This window comes from Archocentrus centrarchus, unplaced genomic scaffold, assembly GCF_007364275.1.
Source record: "Archocentrus centrarchus isolate MPI-CPG fArcCen1 unplaced genomic scaffold, fArcCen1 scaffold_53_ctg1, whole genome shotgun sequence".
NCBI lineage: Eukaryota > Metazoa > Chordata > Actinopteri > Cichliformes > Cichlidae > Archocentrus > Archocentrus centrarchus.
The window spans coordinates 900,107-927,002 of NW_022060275.1; the positions used below are offsets into that span (position 1 = coordinate 900,107).

At 43.9% G+C, this 26,896-nt stretch overlaps 2 protein-coding genes and 1 long non-coding RNA gene across 3 annotated transcripts; 1 reads left to right on the plus strand and 2 right to left on the minus strand.

Annotated features, from left to right (window-relative positions):
- Positions 1–1,184: 1,184 nt before the first annotated feature.
- On the minus strand, positions 1,185–2,477 carry LOC115777437 (low affinity immunoglobulin gamma Fc region receptor II-like). Its single transcript, XM_030725346.1, has 4 exons — positions 2,186–2,477; positions 1,861–2,106; positions 1,589–1,774; positions 1,185–1,198 (listed from the first exon to the last, which is right to left on the minus strand). Exons 1-4 carry the CDS (start codon positions 2,475–2,477, stop codon positions 1,185–1,187), a joined length of 738 nt encoding a protein of 245 aa, XP_030581206.1.
- A 13,910-nt stretch (positions 2,478–16,387) lies between these two features.
- On the plus strand, positions 16,388–19,950 carry LOC115777444 (programmed cell death 1 ligand 1-like). Its single transcript, XM_030725356.1, has 3 exons — positions 16,388–16,647; positions 18,485–18,837; positions 19,038–19,950. The coding sequence occupies exons 1-3, from the start codon at positions 16,575–16,577 to the stop codon at positions 19,164–19,166; spliced, it is 555 nt and encodes a 184-aa protein (XP_030581216.1). The 5' UTR covers positions 16,388–16,574; the 3' UTR covers positions 19,167–19,950.
- Positions 19,951–23,630: 3,680 nt separating this feature from the next.
- LOC115777414 (uncharacterized) lies at positions 23,631–26,056 on the minus strand. The gene is made up of 3 exons (XR_004019617.1): positions 25,930–26,056; positions 25,679–25,777; positions 23,631–24,062 (listed from the first exon to the last, which is right to left on the minus strand). It is a non-coding gene; the product is annotated as an uncharacterized LOC115777414 (long non-coding RNA).
- Between the last annotated feature and the right edge of the window lie 840 nt (positions 26,057–26,896).

Genomic DNA, 26,896 nt, shown 5'->3' on the forward strand with positions numbered 1-26,896 from the left:
ACTCAAAGTCTTCAAACACACACACACGCACGCGCGCGCTGTGGCTGTATGACTGTGATGTAAGGATAAGAACACACATAAACAAATGGACATTACAGATGCAGGTCTCAGGTTCTGATGGGCTGTGTGGTCCAGCGGTCGGATGTCAGTGGCTTCTTTGGGGAGCAGCTCTGGTTTAAAATATGGACACACAAAACCACACAGTTCAAAAAAAGCAAGATAAAATAAGCCTCTATGCACAAAACGAGGCCTGTTTGTTTCTATACAGCACACTGTGATGTGGAACTGTCAGTGAACACATCACCACAATCACAGTTCAGGTATTAAGTATCAATAACAATAAGTACTATAAACGGCAGATCGTAGAAGCATCTTCAGGTTCGACTCTTTGATACATTTTAACCACAACACACAGAAACTGAAACATAGTTACAGCTGCTGTGTGGTTGGCTGTGAATAAAGGTCATTGTTCTGCACCTTGGCCTACAGAGTCTTATATATGCTGCTTCACACGTGCCTCCTGCATCAGCTCTGTTTGTGTTTGTATAAAAAAAAAAGACAGGGTCCTTATTGTTGATGAATAAATGTTCTAATGTGTTGTTGTTTAAATAATTAAGACTTGTGAAGCCATATTTTAAATGTAAGATACAAAAGAAACTAATTAAAATAAACTTCCTCCACAGGAACAATAAAGACATAAGGCTGCTGCTGCTGTTACTCTGAGTAAATGTCATTTTGAAACTGGGGAGTCTGCAGTCATTCAATGCCCCCACTTCAAAAACTGACCTTTACATATTCTTCAGGTCTATTTATACTCTATTGTGGTTTTTTTGTGTTCATGTGCCGATCAGCCAAAGAGCTACTCGGCACATGAGCACGTAGGTGAGTGAGAGGATGAAAATGTCTTAAGTCCTAAACTTTTTTTCACATTCACGTCCAACACTGAGCTTCCTGTCTCACTGTATGTGAGCATTAGCTGTTATCACTGGTGTAATGATGAAACTGAGGCGTGTAGCAGCGTTTTGTGATGTTCTGCAAAAACTGAGCAGAAAATGCAAAAAGTGATTCCTCCATCATCAACCCGGCGTCCTGTCCTGTTAAAGTCTCTGAGAGCTGCCCTCGACTCATTAAGACTCTTTCAGCTCTGTGAGCAGCTCTGCAGGATTCTGGAGCTCCAGTTTGGGTTACTGTGAGCCACCTAAAAACCCTCAAACACATTCAGGTCAGACTCAGACTGTGCAGTAATTTCATCTGAAAACGTCACTACAAATTGTGTTTATGGTGGTGGGCTATCCTGTATGAATACACACTGATTGCCTGTTTGATCTTCCACATTCATGAACAGCACCAGCTGTGGTACAGCAGGAACCCACACAGAGATTTTTACCACACATTGTGACCCACATAACTACAAAAAAAGACTCAAACAGGTCACATTTGACCCCCTACAAGCCAGCCAGAATTTTGGCTCCACAGATTGGCTCACGTGGCACACGGATTTTAATCTTGATCCGTATATAAGACACATAACGAGGTTTAACATGAAAAACAAGCCTGAAAGAGGAAAACCCAGAAGCCTGAGTCTGACCTTCAACCTTCCTGTGAACGTGTCGTTGCACCAAAAGAACCAGTAACACCAGGAGAACCCCAGCACAGAATGATCCAACAGTCAAGAACATGAGGAGAAGAGGAGAGGAACCAGAAGGAAACGTCAACGTAGAGGTGGATGTAGGTGGAGGTGTGGATGTAGGTGGAGGTGTGGTGGTGTGTCTCTCTAAAATAAAGCAAACACAGTCATTAAGTTATGGTCACATTGTGAATGTTGAAACCTGCAGAAACACAGACAGGTGAGTGTGTCACCTGTGACAGTGATCCAGCTGGATGGAGACTCTCCATGACCGCTGATGTCACACTTGTAGAGGCCTTCATCAGACCTGGAAACATGCTGGATGGTCATGTGACCTGTAGGCTGCTTCCTGATGAGGGAGCCATCTTTATAGAAAGCAGCTGGGAGGTTGGAGGGAGTGGTCTTTGTTTGACAGAGCAGAGTGACGTCATCTCCCTCCATCACAGGGAGGACAGGACTCTGCAGGATCACTGATCCACCTCAACACAGAGACAAACTACAGCATTTCATCCATTTACACACAGCTTCATCAACACTAACTCCACACACTCAGCTTACCAGAGACTGTGAGCTTAACCATGTTACTGATGGCACCCTCTCTGGACTCACACCAGTAAACTCCACTGTCCAATGGATATGAGTTTCTGATGTTGCACGTAGAACCAGACCATCTTCCCCAGTCAGCTGCACACTGAGTCCTCTGTTCTCTGCTTGTGTTTCTCCTCAGAGTCCATCCAGCAGAGCTGTCGTCCTCCTCACAGCTCAGAGTCAAAGAGTCTCCTTCAAAGAACTGAGAGCTGCTGGGACTCACAGTCAGACGAGCTGTGACGGTTACAATGAAGCTTTTCATTCTTGTAAAAAACTAATAATATCATTCAATCATTTAAATGAAATTAGCCTACAAAATGAGAATTAAACCCAATTTCATGTGATTAGCGCTGCCACCCTAACCGTGGCAGAATGATAAGCCTACAAACACAATTTAAAATATTTAAAAGGAGGTTACTGACCACGGTTTGTTATCCAGCAAAGCACTGAGGTCAGCGCTAAAGAGAAATGATACTTGTGTTAGTTTAAAGTACCACCACCAAAAAAACCCTGAATTCAGCCTCACGTCTTGTTCTCCATCATCAGTCACTAACAGAGCAGTCAATGTTCAACATTTAAAACAAAAAACGGACTTACAGAGCAGACACAGCAGAGACCTTTCCTTCATCATCACGCTGACTGAGTGATGTGACCCTTTTCCCTTCTTATAGTGACTTGCAGTAAACCCCGCCCTCTTCCCCTACATGTTTCTTTCATATGTGAAGGATGTGTGTAAAAGATTATGATGTAGTTTTGAAAGTAACATTTCCCTAATCCAGGATTGTAGCTGCTCATCACATCATGGCCTCCTTTTTGGAGACTGTTCTCTGCTGTAAGTCCCTGGTGCAGGCTGAGCAGGATGGATCCATGCTGTTTACACCATATTCTGACCCTCCATCTGAATGTTGCAGCATGAATCGAGGCTCATCAGAGCAGGCAACCTTTTTACAAGCTTCTATTTATATTTGGTGAGCATGTGTGAAGTGAAGCCTCAGTTTCCTGCAGCACCCACTGTGGTCTTCCTCTGCATCGAGGCTCTGCATGCAGTGCTTTCAGAGAGGAACTGCATGCAGTGTATGTATGAGGAGCAGCGGCTCTATTTTGAGCCCCTCCCAAATGGCTGCACTCCTCACCCTTTCTCTAAGGGAGAGGTCAGCCACCCTTCGGAGGAAGCTCATTTCTGCTGCTTGTATCCACAATCTCATTCTTTCGGTCACTACCCAAACCTAATGACCAGGTGAGGGTAGAAATGTAGATCAACCGGTAAATCAGCAGCTTTCACACTCAGCTACTTCTTCACCACGACAGACCGGTGCAGCATCCACATCACTGCAGATGCACCCCCGATCCGTCTGTCGATCTCCCCCTCCCTTCTCCCCTCACTCATGAACAAGACCCCGAGATACTTAAAGTCTTCCACCTGGGGCAGGAACTCGTCCCTGATCCAGAGCGAGCACTCCACCCCTTTCCAGCTGAGGACCATGGCCTCAGACTCAGAGGTGCTGATTCTCATGCCAGCCGCTTCACACTCGGCTGCGAACCGTTCCACTATGAGCTGGAGGCCACCCCCTGATGATTACGCCTAGAAATTCTGTCCATAAAAATTATGAACAGAATCGGTGACAAAGGGCAGCCGTGGCGAAGTCCAACACCCAGGAAACGAGTCCAACTTATTGCCAGCAATACGGATCAAGCTCTCAGTGCGATTGTACAGGGACTGAAACAACGGGCCAGACACCCCATATGCCTGCAGCCCCCCCACAGGATAATCCGAAGGATGTAGATTCTTACTCCAAGTCCACAGAGCACATGTAGACTGGTAGGACAACCCCCCAGTGTTCCACACACAAGATGAAAACCACAGTGTTCGTCTTGGATCCGAGGTTCGACTAATGGACGGAGCCTCCGTTCCAGCACGCCGGCATAAACCTTACAGGGGAGGCTGGGGAGTGTGATTCCTCCGCCCTACAACATCCAGAACCTTCAGGAACTCAGGGCAAATCTCGTCCACCCCGGGGGTCCTGCCACCAAAGAGTTGTTTAACCATCTCAGCGACCTCACCCCCAGTGATGGGTGTGGCATCCCCCTCGTCCGAAGACACTGCTTCCACTACAGAAGGTATGTCATCGGGATTAAGGAGGTCCTTGAAGCAATCCGTCCACCTCCTGACTATAGCCTCAGCTGAAGTCAGCAGCTGTGAGTAGAGCACCGCTTTCCCCCCTGAGTTGCCCAATGGTTTGCCAGAATCACTTCGAGTTCATCCGATAGTCTTTATCCGTGGCCTCACCGATCTCCTCCCAAACCCGTCAGCTGCCTCCAGAGTCCCACAGAACTCCTTCAGCTCTGGTGACCACCATCTGTTGCCTTTTGTGGAACATGGTCCATTTGGATTCAACATCATCAGCCTCCCAGGAAATGCTTTCAAAGTTCTGCTGAAGGTGGGAGTTGAAGATCTTTCAGGCTGGGGCCTCTGCCAGGTGTTCCCACCACACCCTCACATTACGATCTGTCCAGCATCCTCCCCACCACCTGATCCACCTCACCACCAGGTGGAGATCAGCTCAGCTCCTCTCTTCACCTGAGTGTCCAGAACATACGGCTGCAGATCTGATGATACGATTACAAAACTGATGATCAACCTGCAGCCTAGAGTGTCCTGGTGCCAAGTGCACTTATCATCCACTTAGCATGCCTGATCCTGTCTTCACCCGGAAGCTATGCAGGCTGGGCCTGGTTTGAACACCAAGTGTTCATAAACATGTTAAAGGTACTTTCTCTTACATGTTAGTGTGCAGTTTTCTCCATATCAGATACCAAACAGGTGCGGCACCTTCACAGTGTGAGGTTAGTGACCTTTCACTGGTGCAGACTCGGTGTTGGAGGGCTTGTTCGTGGGCTTGTGTGATGGCAGCAGCAGACAATGGTTTAAACTGGCTTAAAACCAACTAACATAAGCAGTCTAAAGATGTCTTTATTGTATTTGTAAAACTTCCTCAGAGCTCAAAAAGTTTATTTTTGTGGGTCACTGGAGAAAAACACTAATGAGCACAGAAACAAAAAAACACAAGTTTCACCTGTGAGGCCTCACAATGCAGACATGTTTAAAGTCACATCAGGCTACTTTAATCTAAACAGATGTTATTGAGGCGTTTGCTGTCACCACTATAAGAAAATCCATCAGCCTGAACACAAAGGCAGTTTACTGGTCTGTGTGGTGGCCTGCAGTACTCCCCGTGTCTGACAAAGAAAAACATTTAAAGCTATTAAAAGAAAAGTTTCACTCCATCATCACATTCAATTTATTTCAAACTAGAGGACTGACATTTGCATAAAGCTTACAGGCAAATATCCCATTCATGAAGTGTAATTAATTCCTCTCACATTTTTAAGTGAGGATATTAAAAAACTATCAGATGACTCCTGTAGGTGAGCATCTGTTATTGCACTGTAAACTGAGTGATCACCTATAAATGCTTTGAAAGAGCTCCAGGTAGACGTGAAGAAACATGCAGATGTAAAGCAATCAGATACACAAGCCTGGAATCAAATCAATGAGAGGCAGCAGCAGCAGCAGCTGTTACTGTGCTGCTGTGGTGAACAGATGTGGATCAGCTCAATGAGCCAAAGCAAGCTCCTGATTGGCTACTGAAGAAAATGTGCAGAATATTCTCTGTTTCCCAAAATGTAGATTATTACACTGAAAGCTTTGAAGAGCAAACAACAAAAAGGTTTATTTAGATTAAAACTAAATCAAACTTCAACACTGACGGGTCACAAAGAAGCTCGGAGCCTCACGTGTTTGACTTCCTCGGATCGAAGATCTTCATGCGGACACGTTGTTTCCAGTCGCTGAACGAGGTTCCTGCTGACTTTAGAGTTAAAGTCACGCTTGTTTTACCAGAAGAAAAAAAAAATACACTTTTGAGTAATGCAAAGACACACAAACGAATATATATGAATGTCCTCGGGTCTGATCGGCCGGGTGGACCAACAGAGACCAGCGGCTGGACTCCAGTGGTTGGACTGGTATTTCAGTAGGGAGTAGATGGGATCTGGCTCTGGTGGAAACTCTGAACACACACACACACACACACACACACACACACACACACACACACACACACACACACACACACACACACACACACACACACACACACACACACAGTCAAATAACATGAGAAAAAAAAAAAAAAGCACTTGTGCACAAAAGCAGGCCTGAGTGTTTCTATACAGCATGTGGAAACAGTGAGTGTGTCAGTTTGGCTCCCCCTGCTGTGCAGGAGCACTCAGTGATCACTGATTTATGGGACTTTCAGTGGAAAATATGTCGAGGTTCATCCTCTGAATTTCACACTCCATAACTCTCAAAATGCTGACAACATTTAAATCACTTTAAATCCATTTGGTTCAGTTTTATATACTAAGAGTATGTACTATTAAATACTCATACTCAGAGTTTGTTGGATAAAACCTGCCTGGTTAGGTTGTGGGCTGTGATTACTCACTGTTGAGTATAAAATGTGTAAAATAAAGACTCCACCATGGCCAAAACCTTTGACTGGCTCTGTGTTTGTGATTGAGGATGTTGAAAGTTTGGGAATTGATATTTCATAACAGATATGAGTCCTTTTTCCACCACCTGTTTTCCTTTTATTGAATAAAGAGCTGCGTTACCTCTGGGCCTGTTTGGTCTGATGGCTATTTGACCATAACTGCTGGGTAGCCCTCAGCTGGATCATTCTCTGCACAACAAAGCACACAAAGAGGAAATCACTGCAGTACAACTTATAAAATGACTGTTAGTGCACAGGATGTGTTAAAACAAAAGTCTTATTTTCCACAAAACATCACAGAACGATTTCTTAGAAACTGGCAGCTGCAGCATTGTCCTTTTGGTCCACACTGAAAGGTAGATGGACTCATTTTGAACCCTCGCAGGGCTAACACAGACAACCATTCACACCTATGAGTAATTTAGATTCACCTATTAACCTAACCCCATTTGGACTGTGGGAGGAAACCCATGCAGACCCGGGGAGAACACACAAACACCACACAGAAGAACCCGGGCCAAACGGGGTTCAAACCCAGACCTTCTAACTGTGAGACAACTGTGCTAACCACCACACCACCATGCTGCCCTACTCTTTAAATCATAATAATGCTCCTCCTGTCAGGTTTCCGGCTGTGGCCAGCGTGGCAGAGGACCCCCAATGCAGGACAAAGGAAACAGGTGAGAACACAGTTGAACGAAACACATTGATGAGACAAGGGGAAGTAAATCTAAACACAAAGCACAATGAACACAAGATCGTCAAAATAAAACAGGAAGTGACTTAAACATGACACGTTTGTAAACTTAACAGAAGGAACCTAAACACGGAAGGGCCGAGACTAAACACAGGAGCACATGGAAGACCAGAACCCGGAAAACTAAACAAAACAAAATAAAATTCCAAAAACCCTGAACAACCAGAAAACAAAAAACAGAACTTCACAAAACTCAAAACACTGGGCCAATGGCCCAGGATCATGACACCTCCTTTTTTGTTCATATTAGAAAATGATCAGTTCTAAACATCAGGTCACTGAAAAATGATCACAAGTAGATGGAACATTTTGTCAAATGTTTCTGAACTTTATGTGGTATTTAAAGCATAAAATACTTTATTTATTTGATAGATCGACCTTTCACCGGTTTAAGAAAACAAAACAATAAAGGTCAAATATGAAAAGACCGAAATGAAATGATGCTGTTTTTGTGAAGGCTGAACATGGGGGTGATACATGTTTGAACTGACCACAGAGCTGCGTTCATGAAACCTGCTGAAACCACAGGAAAATGTGCCTCCTGTTTAACATCACACAAACTACACAAAGAGAGTGAACGTGTGTGTGTGCGTGCGTGTGTGTGCGCGCGTGCGTGCGTGCGTGTGTGTGTGTGTGTGTGCAGCCCTGCAGCAAGAAGTCCGATTCTCACCTTCAACTTTTCTGTGAATGTGTTGTTCCACTACAAGAACCAGTAACACCAGCAGAACCACAGCACAGACTGATCCAGCAGTCACCAGCAGAGGCAGGTGAGGAGAGGAGGGCAATGCAGGTTTGATTTTTGCTGTTGGTGTGGTGGTGGGTGCTTCTAAAATAAAGCAAACACAGTCAGTAAGTTATGGTCACATTGTGAATGCTGGAACCTGCAGAAACACAGACAGGTGAGTGTGTCACCTGTGACAGTGATCCAGCTGGATGGAGACTCTCCATGACCGCTGATGTCACACTTGTAGAGGCCTTCATCAGACCTGGAAACATGCTGGATGGTCATGTGACCTGTAGCCTCTTTCCCGATGAAGACGCCATCTTTGAAGAAAGCAGCTGGGAGGTTGGAGGGAGTGGTCTTTGTTTGACAGAGCAGAGTGACGTCATCTCCCTCCATCACAGGGAGGACAGGACTCTGCAGGATCACTGATCCACCTCAACACAGAGACAAACTACAGCATTTCATCCATTTACACACAGCTTCATCAACACTAACTCCACACACTCAGCTTACCAGTGACTGTGAGGTTAACCATGTTACTGATGGCACCCTCTCTGGACTCACACCAGTAACCTCCACTGTCCAATGGGAGGACGCTGCTCATGATACAGGAGGAACCAGCTGTTTCTCCCCACTCGTCACACTCAGCTCTGGTCTCTTTGCTTGTGTTTCTTCTCAGAGTCCATCCAGCAGAGCTGTCGTCTTCCTCACAGCTCAGAGACACAAAGTCTCCTTCAAACAGCTGAGATCTGCTGGGACTCACAGTCAGATGAGCTGTGAGGGTTACAATATATTATTCAGTTATTTAAACTTAAATCTAGAAAATGAGAATTAAACCCAATGAGAAGCTAACAAGCATTTAAAATATTTAAAAGGAGGTTACTGACCTTGGTTAGTTGTCCAGCAAAGCATTGAGGTCAGAGCTGAGGAGAGATGACAGTTGTGTTAGTTTGAAGCCAATAACCCCCCACCCCCAGCCCCATTCCTCTTTCTACTTCTACAGCTCGAGCAGCAGGTCCATAAAGCTGTTCTTTGACTGATTTGATTAATTTCATGTTTTTGTACTCAAAGTTCCTCTTTTACCTTTGAGGAGTCAAAGTTCAACATTTAAATCAAAGAAATTCTCTACTTACAGAGCAGACACAGCACAGACGTTTCCTTCATCATCGCATTGAGTGACACAACCTTTTTTTTTCTTCTTCTTCTTATAGAGATGCAGAGTAAGCTCCGCCCCTTTTTTCATATGTGCAGGATGTATGTAAACTGTAGATCTTGATTCTTCCCTAATCCAGGATTGTAGCTGCTCGTCACATCATGGACTCCTTTTTGGAGACTGTTCTGTGCTGTAAGTTGTTGGTGCCGGCTGAGCAGGATGGATCCACGCTGTTTACACCATATTCTGACCCTCCATCTGAATGTTGCAGCATGAATCGAGGCTCATCAGAGCAGGCAACCTTTTTACAAGCTTCTATTTATATTTGGTGAGCATGTGTGAAGTGAAGCCTCAGTTTCCTGTTCTTAGCTGGCACCCAAAGTGGTGTGTCGCTGCTGTAGCCCATCTGCTTCGAGGTTCTGCATTCAGAGATGATTGCTGGTTGTAACGAGTGGTTATTTGAGTTGCTCTTACCTTCCTGTCAGCTTAAAGCAGTCTGGTCATTCTCCTCTGAACAATACTGGAGCTCTGTGCTAAATGCTGAGAGCTGGCTGCCACACAGTTACTTCCTGTGTCTCACAGACTTTCACATTGCTCAGGTAACAGCTGAAATAGTTAAATGCACCATTAAGAATGACACAGTCACAAGTACACACACCACAGCTGATGGAGAAATACTTATTTTTTAAATTTTGTTTACATGTTCAACTGAAAATTCTTTATTTCATCTGAGTTTCATTCTGAAAAAAAAAAAAAAAAAAAAATCACATTCACACAGGAAACCAAAGCAGAGAGAGGCTCATCAGGCTACAGTCACTGACAGTTGACGTTAACAACATTAACAGTTGTTGCTTTGTTACAGTACACTTTGGGAAACCTGGGATTGATTTGGATGTTACTTTGAGACATATCAATGTTGCTTCTAACCCAATACACCCATCTGTGGCAGGAGCACTCCCCCAGCAGTACAACCTGCCCCATTACACCAGGAAAAGTGCTGATGACAGTCTGCCAAGGAGTTACAGCCCCCCTGCCTGCAGGGTCTAGGGTTGCAGGGAGCATAAAACAAAAACAGGCAAATCAGAAATGGGTCTGGGGCCCCGGCACTGGGGCCGCGCCGGCTCCCGGTGGGCCCCCCCTTGCGCGGGGGGGCCTCTGCTGTCCCGGCCGCGCCGCCGGGTGGGGTGGGTTGGCCTGACGTCGGGATGTCCGGTCTACGCTTTTGGGGCCCTGGGGTGCCTGCATTGCAGGGGGATGGGGTGGGGGATGGGGCCGCGGTGGGGTGGTTGGGGGGGACTGGGCACTGCATTTCCATGCCCAGGCCAGTATGTCCTGTCGCCTGTTTGTGTCTATTGTTGAGTGAATGGGCATCTAGGGGGAGCGGGCCGCCCTCTGCAGTGGGGGCGAGGGCGCCAACCTCGGGTGCTGCAGTGCTCCGGGATGCTGTCACCGCGGCCCCGGGCTCACCTCCCCCTGCCCTGTGCTGGGGTGTGGGAGGTTGGGGTGCCTATTGAGCCAGCGGACAGCTGGCTCTTTTCTTCCAGGATTCTTCCTGGTCATATGCCCCCCCCCCCCCGCCCCCTCCCCCTCCCCATACACAAACACACACACACACACACACAGAATACACATCACTCACAGATGTAGGATGGAGAGGCCACGTGGAGAGCTGCACCACCACTTGCCTCTCCGTTTTAATTGCACTTTAGTCATTATAACTCACAACACATACACACTTACAACCTGATACACATAGGACCTTTGGGGCAGGCATGTTACTCAGAGGTTGATGAGATGGGCTGCTGAGGTGGCCCCACTCGGATCCTCGTCACTGTCTGTCCCCAAATTTTATTTGCACTTTAGACATGGAGGGTTTTGGGGGGGCAGTGTGGGCAAGCGCTGACGACCAACAGTTGGCGCTTGTGGCATAACTGTCCCCTCAATTTTAACTGCACCCTATACACCTCATTCACTCACAAGCATTAACACATAGACCTACAAGTTGGGGAGGAGGAGGGGTGGATGGGTCATCTTACACCCCGATTTCTTGCGTCTCGCCCGGGGTAGGGGTCGGGTGGTTCCTTGGGGACCAGGCTGGTGGCGTCCTGGGGTCGCTGTTGGCCCTGGGGTGGTTTCCACTTGCCCCGCCTTCAGAGGGTGGGTAGCTATGGATGAATGTGTGTCTTTGTGTATTTGTCACCGTCTCCGTGAGTATGGGTGGGTGAGTGAATGTGTATGTATGGCATATCTGTGTGTGGGTAAGTATGTATGGGCATGTATGAGTATCTGTGTATAAATGTGTACACGGGTGTCTGGGTGTGTTTGTATGTATGGCTGGACCTGGGTCTGGGCCTTGTGCCTTGCCTCCTGGCCGCTCCTTGCTGGTTGCCTCCTCCCCCCTACCCCCCTGGGATGGGGGTCCCTTGGGGTTCCTGGGTGGGGCTGGGTGTTCTGGCGTGGGTGCTGGCCTGCCCCCCTTGGGGGTGCGGTGCGGGGCTGCGTTGGCTTCTTCGGCGTGGGGGGGGGCTCTGTGGAGGGTCGGGCGGTCCTTGGGTGCCGTGGGCCCGGGGGCCCTGCCGCCGGCCAGTGCAGGGGGCTGGCCGCTGGGGGGGGCTGGCTTCTCATCGCCTTGGGTTCCCTGGAGCCCTCGCTCCTCGACTGGGGGGGCTCCGTCTGAGACCACCCTCTCCCGTCTGCTGGGGTAGGTGTGCGGTTGTCTTTGGACTGAGTGGCCGGGGGTCTTCCTGGCTCTTGGTGGGCTGCTGGTGGCCTGGGTTTCCGGGGGCTTTCCGTACCTGCCTCTGGCTTCTGATGGGTGGAGCTGCAGCGTTTTGCCCTCATTGGTAAGTACGTTCCATGACACAGACACAAACATGACACAGACACAAACGCCCACTCAATCACAACTCAACAAAATTGTTGGTGTGCGTAACATGCTTTGTTAGTTTTGTTTTTCACACACAAATTTATTTTTGCAAGTATTGATAGTATTTTTTTATATGTTAAAGTGATGAAGTATCTGATTAATAGACTTGTGCTCTTTCCCCTTTTTTTTTTTTTTTTTTTTGCTCCCTTTCTCTCTCCCCTTTTCTTCTCTTTATTTTCCTCTTCTTCAGCCTGTCAGCTCTGGCTGTTACATAGTATGTGGAAAAATAACTCAGATAAATAAAATAAAGGGTTAAAACATCAACAAGAAGAGCCTATTGAGAACCTATAGAGCTCATCTTGAAATAGCAAGTATGTTTGGCACAACAACGCATTCAGATCACAGTTCTGCTTGCAAGATCTACCAGACATGACAGGCTTTAAAAAAAAAAAAAAAAAAAAAAAAAAGAAATGGGATTTACAGCTATTTACAAATAGCTATTTACAACATTGCCCCCTGCTACAAGAAGTGATGATAAAGGGGGTGATCTATCTTCTTGAATATGGTCTAACCACACCTAGTCACAGCTCTTGGAGATCTCCCTGTCATACAGTTCCTCATGGTTCTGTCCGGACTTTCAAAAGGTAAATGCAGCCACGTTACCAGACTCATTGCCTTTGCCTCATGTGGAGGACTGTGTAGATAGCATAGGTGCAGCCACCTACATTACTAAGCTAAATCTGTTGAAGGGATACTGGCAGGTTCCACTCAGTCCCAGAGCTTCTGATATTTCTAGCTTTGTCACCCCCGAGCAGCATCTCAGAGACAGTAGTGACCAATATTGGGGCTCCCCAAGGTACAGTACTGTCACCTTTTCTTTTCACCTTATACATCGCTGACTTCACATATAACTCTGAACTTTATCACATCCCAAAATGCTCAGATGATACAGCAGTGGTGGCATGTGTGAAAGCAGCAGAAGAAGTGGAGTACAGAGAGCTTGTTGCAGTTTTTACAGCCTGGAGTAGGAGAAATGGTCTGATCCTGAACGTATCTAAGCCCAAGGAGATGATTGTGGACTTCTGGCAACAGAGGCTTCCCCATGTGCCCACCTTAATTGATGGAGAGAGCATTGAAGTTGTCCCGTTCTACAAATATCTTCCATACTGACAGTAAGCTGGACTGGTCAGTGCACATGGATGCAGCCCATAAGAAAGGACAGAGTAGACTCCACTTTTTGAGGAGGCGAAAGTCCTTCAGTGTCTGGAATGAGTTCCTGCACACTTTTTACCAGTCTGTTGTGGCTAGTGCTGTGTTTTTCGTGGTGGCTTGTTGGGGAAACAGTATCACTGTGAAGGACTGCATCAGGTTGGATAAGCTGGTCAGAAAGTGTGTTTCTGTGATGGGTGGGAGAGTGGACTCTGTGGGGGAGCTTGTGGAAAAGAGGGTGAAGGGTCTTATGCAGACCATCCTTAGCTACAGAAAACACCCTTTGCATGAGACATTGGCAGGTCAGCAAAGCAGCTGAAGTAACAGGCTCCTCTCTCTGCGCTGTAGAACTGAGAGGTTCAGGAGGTCCTTTGTTCCTGCGGTCTAAGATTGTACAACACCTCTTGTTGACGTGTGTATTTGTTTTATGTCTTTCCTGTCTACTTGACCAAAGATCGAGACACTGGAATGTCATAGTGGGCAACAATAGCACACAGGTCATCTTTACAGCAGGAATCAAACTGCTCTAACGTAGGGCCACTTATAAAGCTCTCCAAACTAAACAAAGCCATGGTTCAAGATATCCCGGATGAGCCCCCACTTATCTTACCCCCCCCCCCCCCCCCCCCCCCCCCCCCCTCCCCCCGCCTGCAAGGTCTAGGGGTTTTAGGGAGTGTAACATGACAACACAGGCAAATCAGAAACAGGAACTTGCGCAGATTTAAAAGGTTTATTTACTGTTATTTACAAATAGCTGTTTACAAACCAGCAGCTGGAGCCTTGTATGCATCCTCCCAAATGACTGCAATGGCGCGCAGCTGTAGCAGTTAGACTGGAAGCACCTGTAGGGGAGAGAGTAAAGGAGAGCAGCTCTCTGTCAAAAAGAGGCCAAACGTGAGTTGATGGTGTAACACTGGAAAAGGTTTGGGCTTCATGCAGAGAGCTGTGGTGATGTTACACATCTGCAGAAGAACTGAGAGAACATCACTGTGAGGTGCTCTAAAGAAAACACTTTAAACTGCAAAAACATGAGATGGATATTTTTCTATTGGTTGCTTCTTCTCTAAACTTTTGCTATGTTGCTGACATTGTGGTGCATTGTGTTAAGATTTATCTGGAGATCAAATAAAATGTTGGAAGGCAACAGGCATCTGCTGACAACTTTTAAGGTGGATTTTTTTATTTTTTTTCACTCTGAGTATGACTGAACATCAGGAATCAGCTGTCACACTTGAATTTTCACCACTGTTTGTGTTCAGTTTGTTCTACTGATCGCTTACATGTCCTACTTTGGTAAGGATCGGACCCTCTGAAGCCGAAAACAGGATTTTGGTTCCGTTTACCATCAGTTTGGATGGAATGAGATCTTCTTACAGTTCATGAGCTACAGCTATATGTGAGCTTAGAAATCCATATTTGCTGCTGTTGCTTGATTTGTATTTGTGTGGCAATTTTCAAAATCAAGTTACAAAGTGATTGAAAAAAAAGGTAATTTTAAAAATTAAAAATAACATGCCCAGAACACCTCACCTGGCTCCTCTCGATGCTGAGGAGCAGCGGGTCTACTTTGAGCCCCTCCTCACCCTATCTGTAAGGGAGAGGCCAGCCACCCTCTGGAGGAAGCTCATTTCTGCCGCTTGCATTCCTGATCTTATTCTTTCGTTTACTACCCAAAGCTCATGACCAAAGGTCAGGGTAGGACGGTAGATGAACCGGCAAATCAACAGCTTTGTTTTTATGCTCAGCTCCCTCTTCACCACGACAGACAGAGTCCACATCACTCCAGATGCAGCCGTGATCCATTTGTCGATCTCCACCTCTCTCTCCTCCTGTTACTCATGAACAAGACCCTGAGATACTTGAACTCCTCCACCTGTGGCAGCAACTCGTCCCTGAGTCGAAGTGGGCACCCCACCCTCTTCCAGCTGAGGACCATGGCCTCAGACTTAGAGGTGCTGATTCTCATGATAGTTGCTTCACACTCGGCTGTGACCTGTTCCACTGTGAGCTGGAGGCCACAACCTGATGAAGCAATCAGGACTCCATCATCCACAAAAAGAAGGCATGAGATTCTGAGGCCACCAAGGAAGAAGATTTCCTCCACATGATACAAATACAGTCTCATTGATTTTCCAGACCTGCTGTTTGCTGCTGTCTGCTCATCACTCGATTTTTGAATTTGTGTTTCTTTCCCCTTGTTTTTGTGTAATAATAATAATAATAATAATAATAATAATGGATTTAATTTATAAGGTGCTTCATAAAAGTTGGAAATCTTTTTCTTTTACCTTTATAACCATCAATTTTGTTGCAATAAAACAAGAAGCTATAGTTTTAGAAAACAGTTTCTTTGCTAAAATAAAATGTAGATCAGTGTCTGGTCCTGTGTCTGATTTTGATTATTAATCTTTCTTCATTTTTTGTGTTAAAGATTCCCAATTATAATATTTAAATTGATTTTTAAAATGTACTCATATATATATATATATATATATATATATATATATATATATATATATATATATATATATAAACTTCAAAAGAGAAAAAAAGAGAAAAAACAATATATATCATCACAGTAACAGTGTTACAAATATCGGAAGCTGTAAACACTCATAAAAACATTAGGAACACATACGCTGGTGTTTCTAGTTCCTGCACTCTAACAGACGTGGAGTATTTCACATTCATAATTCTCAGAGAAAGTTACGTAATTATTTTGCGCCAGTATATATTAGCGCATATGTGAATAAGACGCACTTTGTGGAAAGGCGCTTAAAGAAGTTCAGTCCATTCACTTGTATTAGTTTTCAGCGCAGATCTGCCACACATGGCGGACGCGCTGACGTAACACAGCTCAATGCGAAATCTACGTATATGTGTGTGTGTGGCGACACACAGACTCCACAGGGAAACACCCCATTTGCCCACTCTCCATATGCTCGGCACAGGCCTCGGGGCTTTGCTGTTACGTAACATCACCATCTCTAATATTCTCTCTGCTTTCCAGCAACAGATTGTTTTAAGACGCATCTAAAAAGAAACGCAAACTCATCTCATACCAGGATCTGCGGTGGATCTTCAGATCGACGAAATGGTGTCTGTTAGACCTGCATCACTTTACTGTTTGTTGGTGGTGGTCTGCGTCGTGGTTTCCGCATCTGCAGGTGAGCTGGGAAATCTTCTTACTCCATATTAACACAGTAATGAATGCAGCGTTAGAAGAGAACAGGATGCGCTGTGTTTGGTTGATGCAGTGCGGCCACTCGCCGTTTCCACAAAGTAATTACTTCAAAAAATATATTTTTTTAGCCAGAATAGATAAGATAAGATTAGATCAGATAAGAAATAGAATAGAAATAAGAAATATAAATAGGATAAACAGGGATGTGATATTTACACTGAAAATGGCAATAAACAGTTTATTTACCAAAAACAGAGTGCATTTTGCTGAAGTGGTGCAGCGGATGTGAAGGTGGAGCTATTGTCTGTTTGGTTTGTTATTGTCAGTGTTCAATAGTGTGACAGCTCTGTGGTAAAACAGTTTTTCAGTGTTTTAAATTTTCTTTTGTCATCTCTCTCTCTCAGACACACTGACAAATATATACACAAATAAAGACTAATGAAACCCAAGAAAATATTCCATATAACTGATATGCATCAGCTGCCATGCATAAACTGGTTCAGTTTGGCAGAGCTCAGTGTTCTCTCTGTAGCTCCTCATTTTGATTGGCGGCTGTAGAAAGGAACAGCTGCATTTCCCAGTTTTCCCTCTCTGCTCTGAGCTGTTTCCTTCTGTCAGACCTGAAGATTTGATTTTGAGTGGAGCAGGCCTGACCTCAATGAACAATACGTGGCCAATTAGATTAGATTCCACTGATTGTCATTGTGCGCACAAGGCACACAACGAAATGATCGTTCCAGATCACTCATCCAGAGACGAGCATCTGCAGTCATGCAGCAAGAGACCGGCGCTACCGTTAGGCAATGTGGTTTAAGTGTCTTGCCCAAGGACACAACGCAGCACAGGGACAGGGGCTCGAACCTGCAGGACAGACAGCTGAAGGATGGAGACGTGTCTTTGGTTCTGAAGGATGTCATTGATTGAGGACGTTGATTGTGGAATATACAATTATCATATCATAAAAGAAGGAACAAACCATGAGAGAAGAGACAATCTGAAGACTAACCCCATCAGTATCATCAGTCTGAGTGTTGATCCTCCACTTGAATCAGTAGTTCAGTGTGTCTGTGATCAGAGGTGAAGCTGCTTCCTGGTTGTTGATGGGGCTGCAACCATTGATTATTTTAGTAATCGAGCATTATATTGATTATTCATCAGTTAATCGAGTAATTGGATAACAAATCATTTTTCCGTAGTAACAGTTCATCTGCATAATTTTAAATTTTTGTCTGTGTGAAACAAACAGCGATGGATGGAGCAGCTACAAAGTTGATGAAGGTCCTCCAGCCGTGTCCCATTAAAGGTTTTAATAGTGGTTACAGGAAAAAGCGCTGCTGCTTTGGACGCTAGAAAAAAGCTTCCTTCCCCTCCACCTGAATTCAACATGTCAGTAGCGGCTCTGCCACTTTCTAATAACTGTGCATATATAGACACTGCACAGTACCGAACAATTGCTAGTGCTAATGGAGGCATCTGTCAGGAAACTTGTTATAGCGATTGGTTCTGGTAGCTAGAGTTGAAGTTAAAAAAAAGCACAACACACACACTCACACACACGGCGGAGAGCAGTGGAGGCGTGGAAAACGAAAGGAATCTTTGGTTCAAATGTGGATGGAAATCAACTATTCTTGGAGTCTCGTGTCTCTTTCTGACAGCCAACATCACAGCTAGATTTCAGGATCCATTGTTTATGATAGTCCTTCTGGTTCAGCACAGAGTAGCAGGCTCTGTTTGTAGCTCATCTCCATGGTTAGAGTTGTAGAAACTGGAAGCTCCAGTTTAACCTTGTTAACCTCCCTGTTCTGTGTTCCCACTTTCAGCTGAGACAAACATCTCGGCTGCTGTTGGTGACAGTGTCACTTTACCATGTAAAGCTTCAAATAACTCCATCAGAGTTATGTGGTGGAGCAGACCTGACCAAGAGCCAAAATATGTCCTTATGTACCGGGATGAGCAGTTTGATCCAGAAGAGCAGCATCCATCCTTTAAGAACCGGGTGGATCTGCAGGACAGTCTGATGAAGGATGGAAATGTGTCCTTGATTCTGAAGGATGCGAAGATCACTGATGCTGGGACATACAAGTGTCGTGTCTCCATGGGAGGAACAAACCGCAGGAAGAGATCCATTGTAGAGACAGACCCCATCAGTGTGATCAACCTGAGTGTTGCTCCTCCAGGTGAGTGAGCAGAGTTCAGTGTGTCTGTGATCAGAGGTGAAGCTGCTTCCTGGTTGTTGATGTTTGTTTCTAAAGATGTTGTTGATGAGACTTTGTAGAAAGCAGCTGGTCTGAGTGATGTGATCAGAGTGCAGTAGATAATGTCTGACAGCAGTTTGAAATTCTTCACTCATCACCTATCTGACAGCTGTTTCTACCTGCAGGTCAGCCGGGAGGACCGTTTGCAGTGGTGGCTGGTCTGTTGGTTTCTGGCACGCTTGTTTTGGTCGTTGGAGGTGTCGTCTTTTTTCTGCTCTTCAAAAAATCCAAAGACCAAAAACGTTAGACTTCATCCTGGCTAACACCGGGTTTGTTTAAATATCGGAACTTCACCTGAATTGAATGTCCCCTGCTGCTCTTTCAAACTCTCCAATGACCCTGGAGTTTACTGTTCTCTGTCCAACAAAGTTGTCTCTAGTTGAATGAGTTTGAAATAGCAGCAGGGTCCATGTTTATCTCACTGCAGTGGATTGAATATTTCTCTTTGTTTGCATAAGTTCAGTGTTCATAATTTTATAAGAAAACACAAACATGTTAAGATATGACAAAGTAGGTTTTCAACAGGATGAGACCAAAAAATAATTGGATTAAAAATAGTAAACACACAAGTCAGAAGAAACTAAATAAAAATAAGAATGATGTAAAGAATAAAATGAGATTTTACAAATACAGAAATTGTTGAAAAAGTGTCGAGATTAAATTAAAGTCACCAGATATGTTCCATGTGTGGTTTGGCTGCCACACAACATGTGATGCATCGCTTAGTTTTGTTTAGTTTTCATAAAGAAATGTAACAATTTTTTGTTTCATTTATTTGTTGTTTACTTTTATTTTAGATGTGGTGGATTTAAAAAAATCTTATTTACAAATATTTATAAGTGTATTCAAATATATTCCTTAGTGCCGTGTTTCCCAAAGTGTGGGCTGGGACTCCATTGTGGGCCGAATACGTGTTACAGGTGGGCCACAGTAAAAAATTAATTGACATATTTCTATAAGTTATTTATTAAAACAGATGAATTGAAACTAGGGCAGCACGGTGGCGTAGTGGTTAGCACTGCTGCCTCACAGTTAGAATACCATCTGGAAGGTCTGGGTTCGATTCCACCTTGGCCCAGGCCTCTCCCTCTCTCTGTGTGGAGTTTGCATGTTCTCCCCGTGCTTGCGTGGGTTTCCTCCGGGCACTCCGGTTTCCTCCCACATTCCAAAGACATGCACTTACTGGGGTTAGGTTAATTGGCTAATCTAAATTGACCATAGGTGTGAATGAGAGCATGACTGTGAGTGTGAAAGGTCGTCTGTCCCTCTGTGTTGGCCCTGCAACAGGCTGGCGACCTGTTCAAGGTGTACCCTGCCTCTCGCCCTATGACAGCTGGGATAGGCTCCAGCCCCCCCGCGACCCTTAACAGGATGTGCGGAAGCGAATGGATGGATGGATGGATGGAATTGAAACTAATAACAGAAGGTGGTTACTTTGTGATATTACTCATTACTCTGACCTAAATTTACTGCTGTTGTATTAAGTTTTTGTCCCAGTGGTAAGTGGATCACTCATAGGCATTAGCACTTTACATATGATTGGGCAGCATTAGCTATTTATAGACAACAAACTATGATGTTTGTGCTTTGAATTCAAATTTCAAGGAAGGTTTCAGATTGGGTGGGCCCCAGGAGATTTTCTGGTTTCTAAGTGGGCCTCAGCACTCCAGACTTCAGGAGAAGCTGCTTTAGTGGTTAATGCGTTTTCATTTATCGAGTGTGTTGTTGGCTTTTTGTAGCTATTATCACTGATAATGTAGGAGACGTGCAGCTCTTTCCTTTTTAGCTTTGCCATTTTCATACATATGTGTGTATCTAATTATCTATTTTACCACCTTGGTTTATTCTTTTAAGGTTTTGGGAATAGAGCTAAAGAGGGATTGATGAAAGTGACGAAAACAGAACATGTTTCTTTTAATCTGCTGCCGAAGCTAAAACAAGTTTAATTTAGAATGGCTTCACTTGCTTTGGCAGGCTAATAATCTGTTTGTTAAAAAACTAATTACTTTAACTGGGTGCATGCTTTCACATTAGGAAAGTAAGAACAAAGTCCAGTGAAAGCAAAGAAAAGTGAGTACCATCACTAATGATATGAAATGTTATGAAATAATATCACATTTGGCAAATTATCTACAACAGATGATTAACACTTATTGAGACATTTTCCCCACAAAAAAGAAAAAAAACTTTATGAATACATTCAGTTTGGCCTTGATTAAAAAAAAAAAGAAAACCTTTTTTACCCTGGTCACCAATTTCCTTTCTGTAGCCCCGCAAAATCAAGCATGAATAAGACCATTGTGAGATCACGCATTAGAAATGGCTGTGAAATAATACTGTGCAGCAATCAGGTGAGTGGAAAAATAATCAGACTGGTATTGGCGACAGGGTGGAGTGCAGGTGGTGCATGTCCACTGGCTAATTGCTGTGATAGAAGAGTTCTCAGCCTGGTGCAGGACCACCTCGGTATGCCGCAGCACCAGGAGATTAACCACTGGCTAGAATCCCAACCATGTTTAAAACCAAAATTTTTATCATATAACTAACTTTTGACATCCCATGCATAAGATCTAAATACAGTATAGTATATAAAAAGCATAATATTCAACCTTGGTAGATATTAAAAACTTATTATATTATTATTATATTAATCTTTCATGTTCTGACCATATATATATATATATATATATATATTATATTATATGTCCTCCAATCCAAATGACAGTATCAGTTGCTAGCAAAGGCAGAAATATGTGCTCCTATTTGTGTCTTTGTGTCATGTGGTCATATTCGTGGGTAATCTTGCCTTAGCTCAGGAGGGAGAGCGGGTTTCTGTTTATCAGAAATTTGATGGTTCAATCCCAGGCTGCTCCAGTCATCATGCTAAAGCATCCGAGGGTGTAATACTGAAGCACTTGTATGACTGAGTCATGTAGTACAAAGTACTTTGAGCTCTCAAGCAAAGTAATATACAAGAAACAATTAATTTATTGTGTTAACTGCTCTGGTTGCATCAAATGCCATTTAGTCCGTGTGGTCTTCTCAGAGATGTGAGAAAATACAAATTATGTATTTTTTCAGGATTTGCTTATTCACACACACTTCCATCCACGACGTGCCTACAGGAACAATCAGTGCAGGAGGACAGGCTCAATATATGTTGTGATAAGTGGAATTCTTATATGAGACTAAAGTATCTTTTAGTGCTGCTCTGTAATGTGATGGTGATAATCAGGAAATACTCAACAACACTGCTGTTCACGTCACGCTTCTGTAACTGGCTTTGTATGTTTGAATGTATCAGTACTTGTGCTTTTAAGCAGATTGCAGTGCAACACATTAATAAAAGTTAAATGTGAAAAGCGTTCAGTGGTTCTGTTTTACATTTTGATTCTTAAAGCACAGTTTTATCATCAGTAGTATTTGTGATTGTTTTCTTTTACCAAAATATTTCTAAATATTATTGTAATTAATTAGCTTTTTGCAATATAAAAAAGTAGTAGCTGTTAAATAGGGAAGCCTTTTTCAACCAATCAGATTCTGTATTAGTTTTGAACTGAAACAAGGGGTGTAGGCCTGCCACTGGTAACCTCAACAGCAGCTAACTGTCAAATCTGCAAACAGTGTTGCCAACTTAGTGACTTTGGCGCTACATTTAGTGACTTTTCAGCCCCCCAGACTGGTCTGCCTGCACTCACGCAGCATGCACAAAGAGGCAGAGCTGCTATAAAGACAGTGGAGCGAAAGGAAACGTTCTTCTAGTGTTCAAAGCAGCAGCGCTTGTTCCTGCAACCACCATTAAACCTGGAGGTCCTTCATCAACCACCTGATCAGCAACATAAAGAAAAGAGAACTTTGTAGAACACAGTGAAAAACTGCAGTACGGAATTTAAACTATGCACATGAATAACACAAAGGTATTTCTGTTCGATTAATCGCTGGAATAATCAATGGATTGTTTGATTATTAAAACAATTGATAGTTGCTACTGTGGTTTAAATCACTGGCTGAGGAAATAGTTTCTGAATTTGGTGACATGCCTCATCACACAGGTGTGATGAGCTGCCTGAGGAAATTTGTCAGAAAGAAAGAAAGAAAGAAAGATTAAGAGCTTAGACTTATCTATTCATTGGGAAGCCTTTTTCAACCAATCACATTCTTAGTTTCATTCAACCCCCCCCCCCCCCTCCCCCCCCAAAAAAAAAAAAAAAACCTTTAATTTCCCCATTGTGGGACTATTAAAGGTATTCATTAATTCAAGGGATTCTGAAAAAGCAAGATTATGTTCAAAAATCACATTTGTCAGAGCTGTGGTGTTTCTGTGAGAACCCAAAAGGTTCTCCACCTTTAAAGGGTACTTAAAAAGGAGTCACATCACCAGTGTGCAAACTGCATCTCCAGTTGCAAGTATCAATTAAAAAATTACAGTGCTTTGTCAGGTTAACCATTATCAATAAAAATTAACTAAAGTAAGTAAAACTTTATTTAAATATTAACTCAAATATCAAAGTGCTTTACAACAAAATACGAAAAACAGGGACAACATATTACATGAAATCAAGGTTAAAAAGATGAATTTTAGCTGCTTTTTAAAAGAGTTCCCATTGAACTTTGAGAGCGCTCCAGAGTCTGGAGGGTCACTGTTGCAAAAGTTAACCAGTTAATGCAAACGGGGGAGCCAATGAAACAAACAAACAAAAATCCACTCCATCGATAACAGCCTCATAAATCCAGGCCCTACAGGTCCGAGCAGGAACAAGAAAGGAAATCTTCTGCTAATCCAAAACACTCAACATTGCTTAGCAGCCATTCCACAGTTCCAGAACACTCTGAGCTTCATCTGGACTCCTGCTTTCTCCCCATCCATGTCAATAGTCTGCATAGACCTAGAAGGGCACCACAGAGGACACCACAGGAGGATCTAGCCACAGGCAGGGAAACACAAACCCAGGAGGATGAGGTATGTTGATCCAACACAGGGATAAAAAGAAATATGAAAAACTATATGAATGTGATGCAATAAAAACACACAAAGAAGTGAATATTGCAGATGACGGACTGAGGGTCTTGGTGGACCAGTGGGGGCCAGCAGCTGGAGTCCAGTTGTTGGACTACTTCAGTGAGGAGTAGATGACCTCTGGCTCTGGTTCAAAGTCAACATAAACACACACAGTTCAAACATCAGAGGGGGGATTAAAGTAAGTTAAGCACCTGTGAATAAAACCAGGCTTGTTATGTTTATATAAAACAAATGAACACAATATCAAAATGTCAGGGAGCATATCTGACCAATCCCAGTTCATGTAATTCATAACTAACATAAAGCTATTGTTTAGATTCAGCTTACAGAAAAGTAAAATCTTCCAGGTTAAACTCAGCATTTCATGTTTTCCTGTTTCCTGCAGCACAAATACATGAAAGACCCACACCAGCTGCTCTGCTGCCTCCAGGAGGACATACAGAGGGTTGGTGTCAATGAGGAGGATGCTAGGGATAGATGCAGCAGATCCACTGCTCCTTCTGACCTCTATGCTTCTCCATCAGCACTCTCAAACCAAACATTGAGTCTCACACTGCTGCTCACTGCTCATCACCTCTTCTTAGCCCAGCTTCAACTACTCTTTCCTTTATCTTCATGGTATGGCTCATCCGCTTTATCCCTCTGTGGTTACTAAAGCTCTCTACATCATCCTTGTTCTTGAAAACTGGCTCCAGTACACTTCTTCTCCTTTCCTCAGGGAACTTTTCACTCTCCAGGATTTTGATATACAATCTGGATAAAAAGTCCATTGCCCTCTCTCCTAGGTATCCCCATACCTCCACAGGAAAGTCACCTGGAATTAGGCAATTAGGCTAACCAACTAGGGATGATAGTGACAATTGGCTGGCTAGTCAACTAGTCATGCACATCCCTACAGGTTTGGGATGCTTGTCAGGTTTGGGATGCTTGTCAGGAGAAAGCCTCTCTAAAGAGAACATAACAGCACAGCTTAGGTTTCCAAAGCTGCAACCACCTCATAACTGTCATCATGGTGGTGGAGGGGTGATGATTTGGGCTTGTTTTGCAGCCACAGGAACTGCGCACCTTGCAGTCATTAAGTCAACTATGAACTCCTGTGTGTACCAAAGTATTCTAGAGTCAAATATGAGGCCATGTGTCCCACAGCTAAAACTTGGCCCAAACTGGATAATACAACAACAGCTACAACAGCCCATTCAAAGCCTCAACCTGACTGAAATGCTGTGGTGAGTCCTTAAGAGAGCTCTGCATGAACAAATACCTGGACACCTTGATGAACTGAAGCAATGCTATAAAAAAGAGTGGGCCCAAATTCCTGCACAATTACATAAACCACAAAGGAAACAGTTACTGCAAGTTATTACTGCTAACTGTTGTTCTACAAGTTACTTAGTACAGTAGCAATGATGGGAGATGAGTTTCAAGCTGTTGAGTAGATGATATATAGAATTGGAACAAGGATTGAGCCATGTGTGACTCCACTTATGAGGATAGCGATGCGCACATGGAGTTGTTAATATGAATGTTGAATTATCTGTCAGATAAGTTTGATGAGAACCATTTGAGAACTGTGCCAGTGATGCTGACCCAGCTCCACTAACAGGAAAACTCCACAGAGGTCCACAAAAGAACAATAACCCAACTTTTACTGTTACTTTGAATATTTTCTAACTGTTGTCTGAAAGGACTAAGATACCAACATGAACCCTCACATACACACATAGGATATAAAACACTACCTCTGCTTCTCCTCATTGGCTGTCCTCGATGATCTGAGGTTATGACATCAATGTACGTGATGTCATGTGTGACGTCATCGTCAACTTCTCCTCTGTTTGCTGAAATAGTGTAATGAAATAGTGAACAGCAATGTGATTTAGTATTAAATACACTTAATGCACAATTTTAAAAAATGAAAAAGTATGTATGTAAATAACATTAAAAAATATGAGGAGGTAAAAGACAAAAGATCCAGAAATCTGAGTTTTACCGTCAGGTTTCCTGTGCATGTGTCTTCTTACCAGCAGAACCAGCAACACCAGAAGAACCACAGCACAGAATGATCCAACAGATAACAACACAGAGAGAACAGGAGAGGAACCAGCTGTAGGTGGAGGTGTGGATGGAGGTGGAGGTGTGGTGGTGTGTCTCTCTAAAATAAAGCAAACACAGTCATTAAGTTATGGTCACATTGTGAATGTTTAAACCTGCAGAAACACAGACAGGTGAGTGTGTCACCTGTGACAGTGATCCAGCTGGATGGAGACTCTCCATGACCGCTGATGTCACACTTGTAGAGGCCTTCATCAGACCTGGAAACATGCTGGATGGTCATGTGACCTGTAGGCTGCTTCCTGATGAGGGAGCCATCTTTATAGAAAGCAGCTGGGAGGTTGGAGGGAGTGGTCTTTGTTTGACAGAGCAGAGTGACGTCATCTCCCTCCATCACAGGGAGGACAGGACTCTGCAGGATCACTGATCCACCTCAACACAGAGACAAACTACAGCATTTCATCCATTTACACACAGCTTCATCAACACTAACTCCACACACTCAGCTTACCAGAGACTGTGAGGTTAACCATGTTACTGATGGCACCCTCTCTGGACTCACACCAGTAAACTCCACTGTGCCATGAGTAGATGTGACTGATGCTACAGTTAGAAACAGACCATCTTCCCCAGTCAGCTGCACACTGAGTCCTCTGTTCTCTGCTTGTGTTTCTCCTCAGAGTCCATCCAGCAGAGCTGTCGTCCTCCTCACAGCTCAGAGACACAAAGTCTCCATTAAAGAACTGAGAGCTGCTGGGACTCACAGTCAGATGAGCTGTGAGGGTTACAATGAAAAACTTTTGATCATTTTATTTTATTTAAAAATATATTTTTTAATGATTTCCCCAGAATACAAAATCCAAACTGCTTTTTGGTGTAATCAGAGTCATAACAGCACCTGCCAG

Bases quoted from the DNA above. Each gene is read 5' to 3' on its own strand.
- LOC115777437 (XM_030725346.1), bottom strand. From the start codon at position 2,477: ATGAAAAGCTTCATTGTAACCGTCACAGCTCGTCTGACTGTGAGTCCC. The intron at 2,107-2,185 runs GTAAGCTGAGTG...CTCTGTGTTGAG, and splicing joins GGTTAAGCTCACAGTCTCTG to GTGGATCAGTGATCCTGCAG. The intron at 1,775-1,860 runs GTGACACACTCA...GCTTTATTTTAG, and splicing joins CAGCTGGATCACTGTCACAG to AGAGACACACCACCACACCT.
- LOC115777444 (XM_030725356.1), top strand. From the start codon at position 16,575: ATGGTGTCTGTTAGACCTGCATCACTTTACTGTTTGTTGGTGGTGGTC. The intron at 16,648-18,484 runs GTGAGCTGGGAA...TCCCACTTTCAG, and splicing joins CGTGGTTTCCGCATCTGCAG to CTGAGACAAACATCTCGGCT. The intron at 18,838-19,037 runs CCAGGTGAGTGA...CAGCTGTTTCTA, and splicing joins TCAACCTGAGTGTTGCTCCT to CCTGCAGGTCAGCCGGGAGG.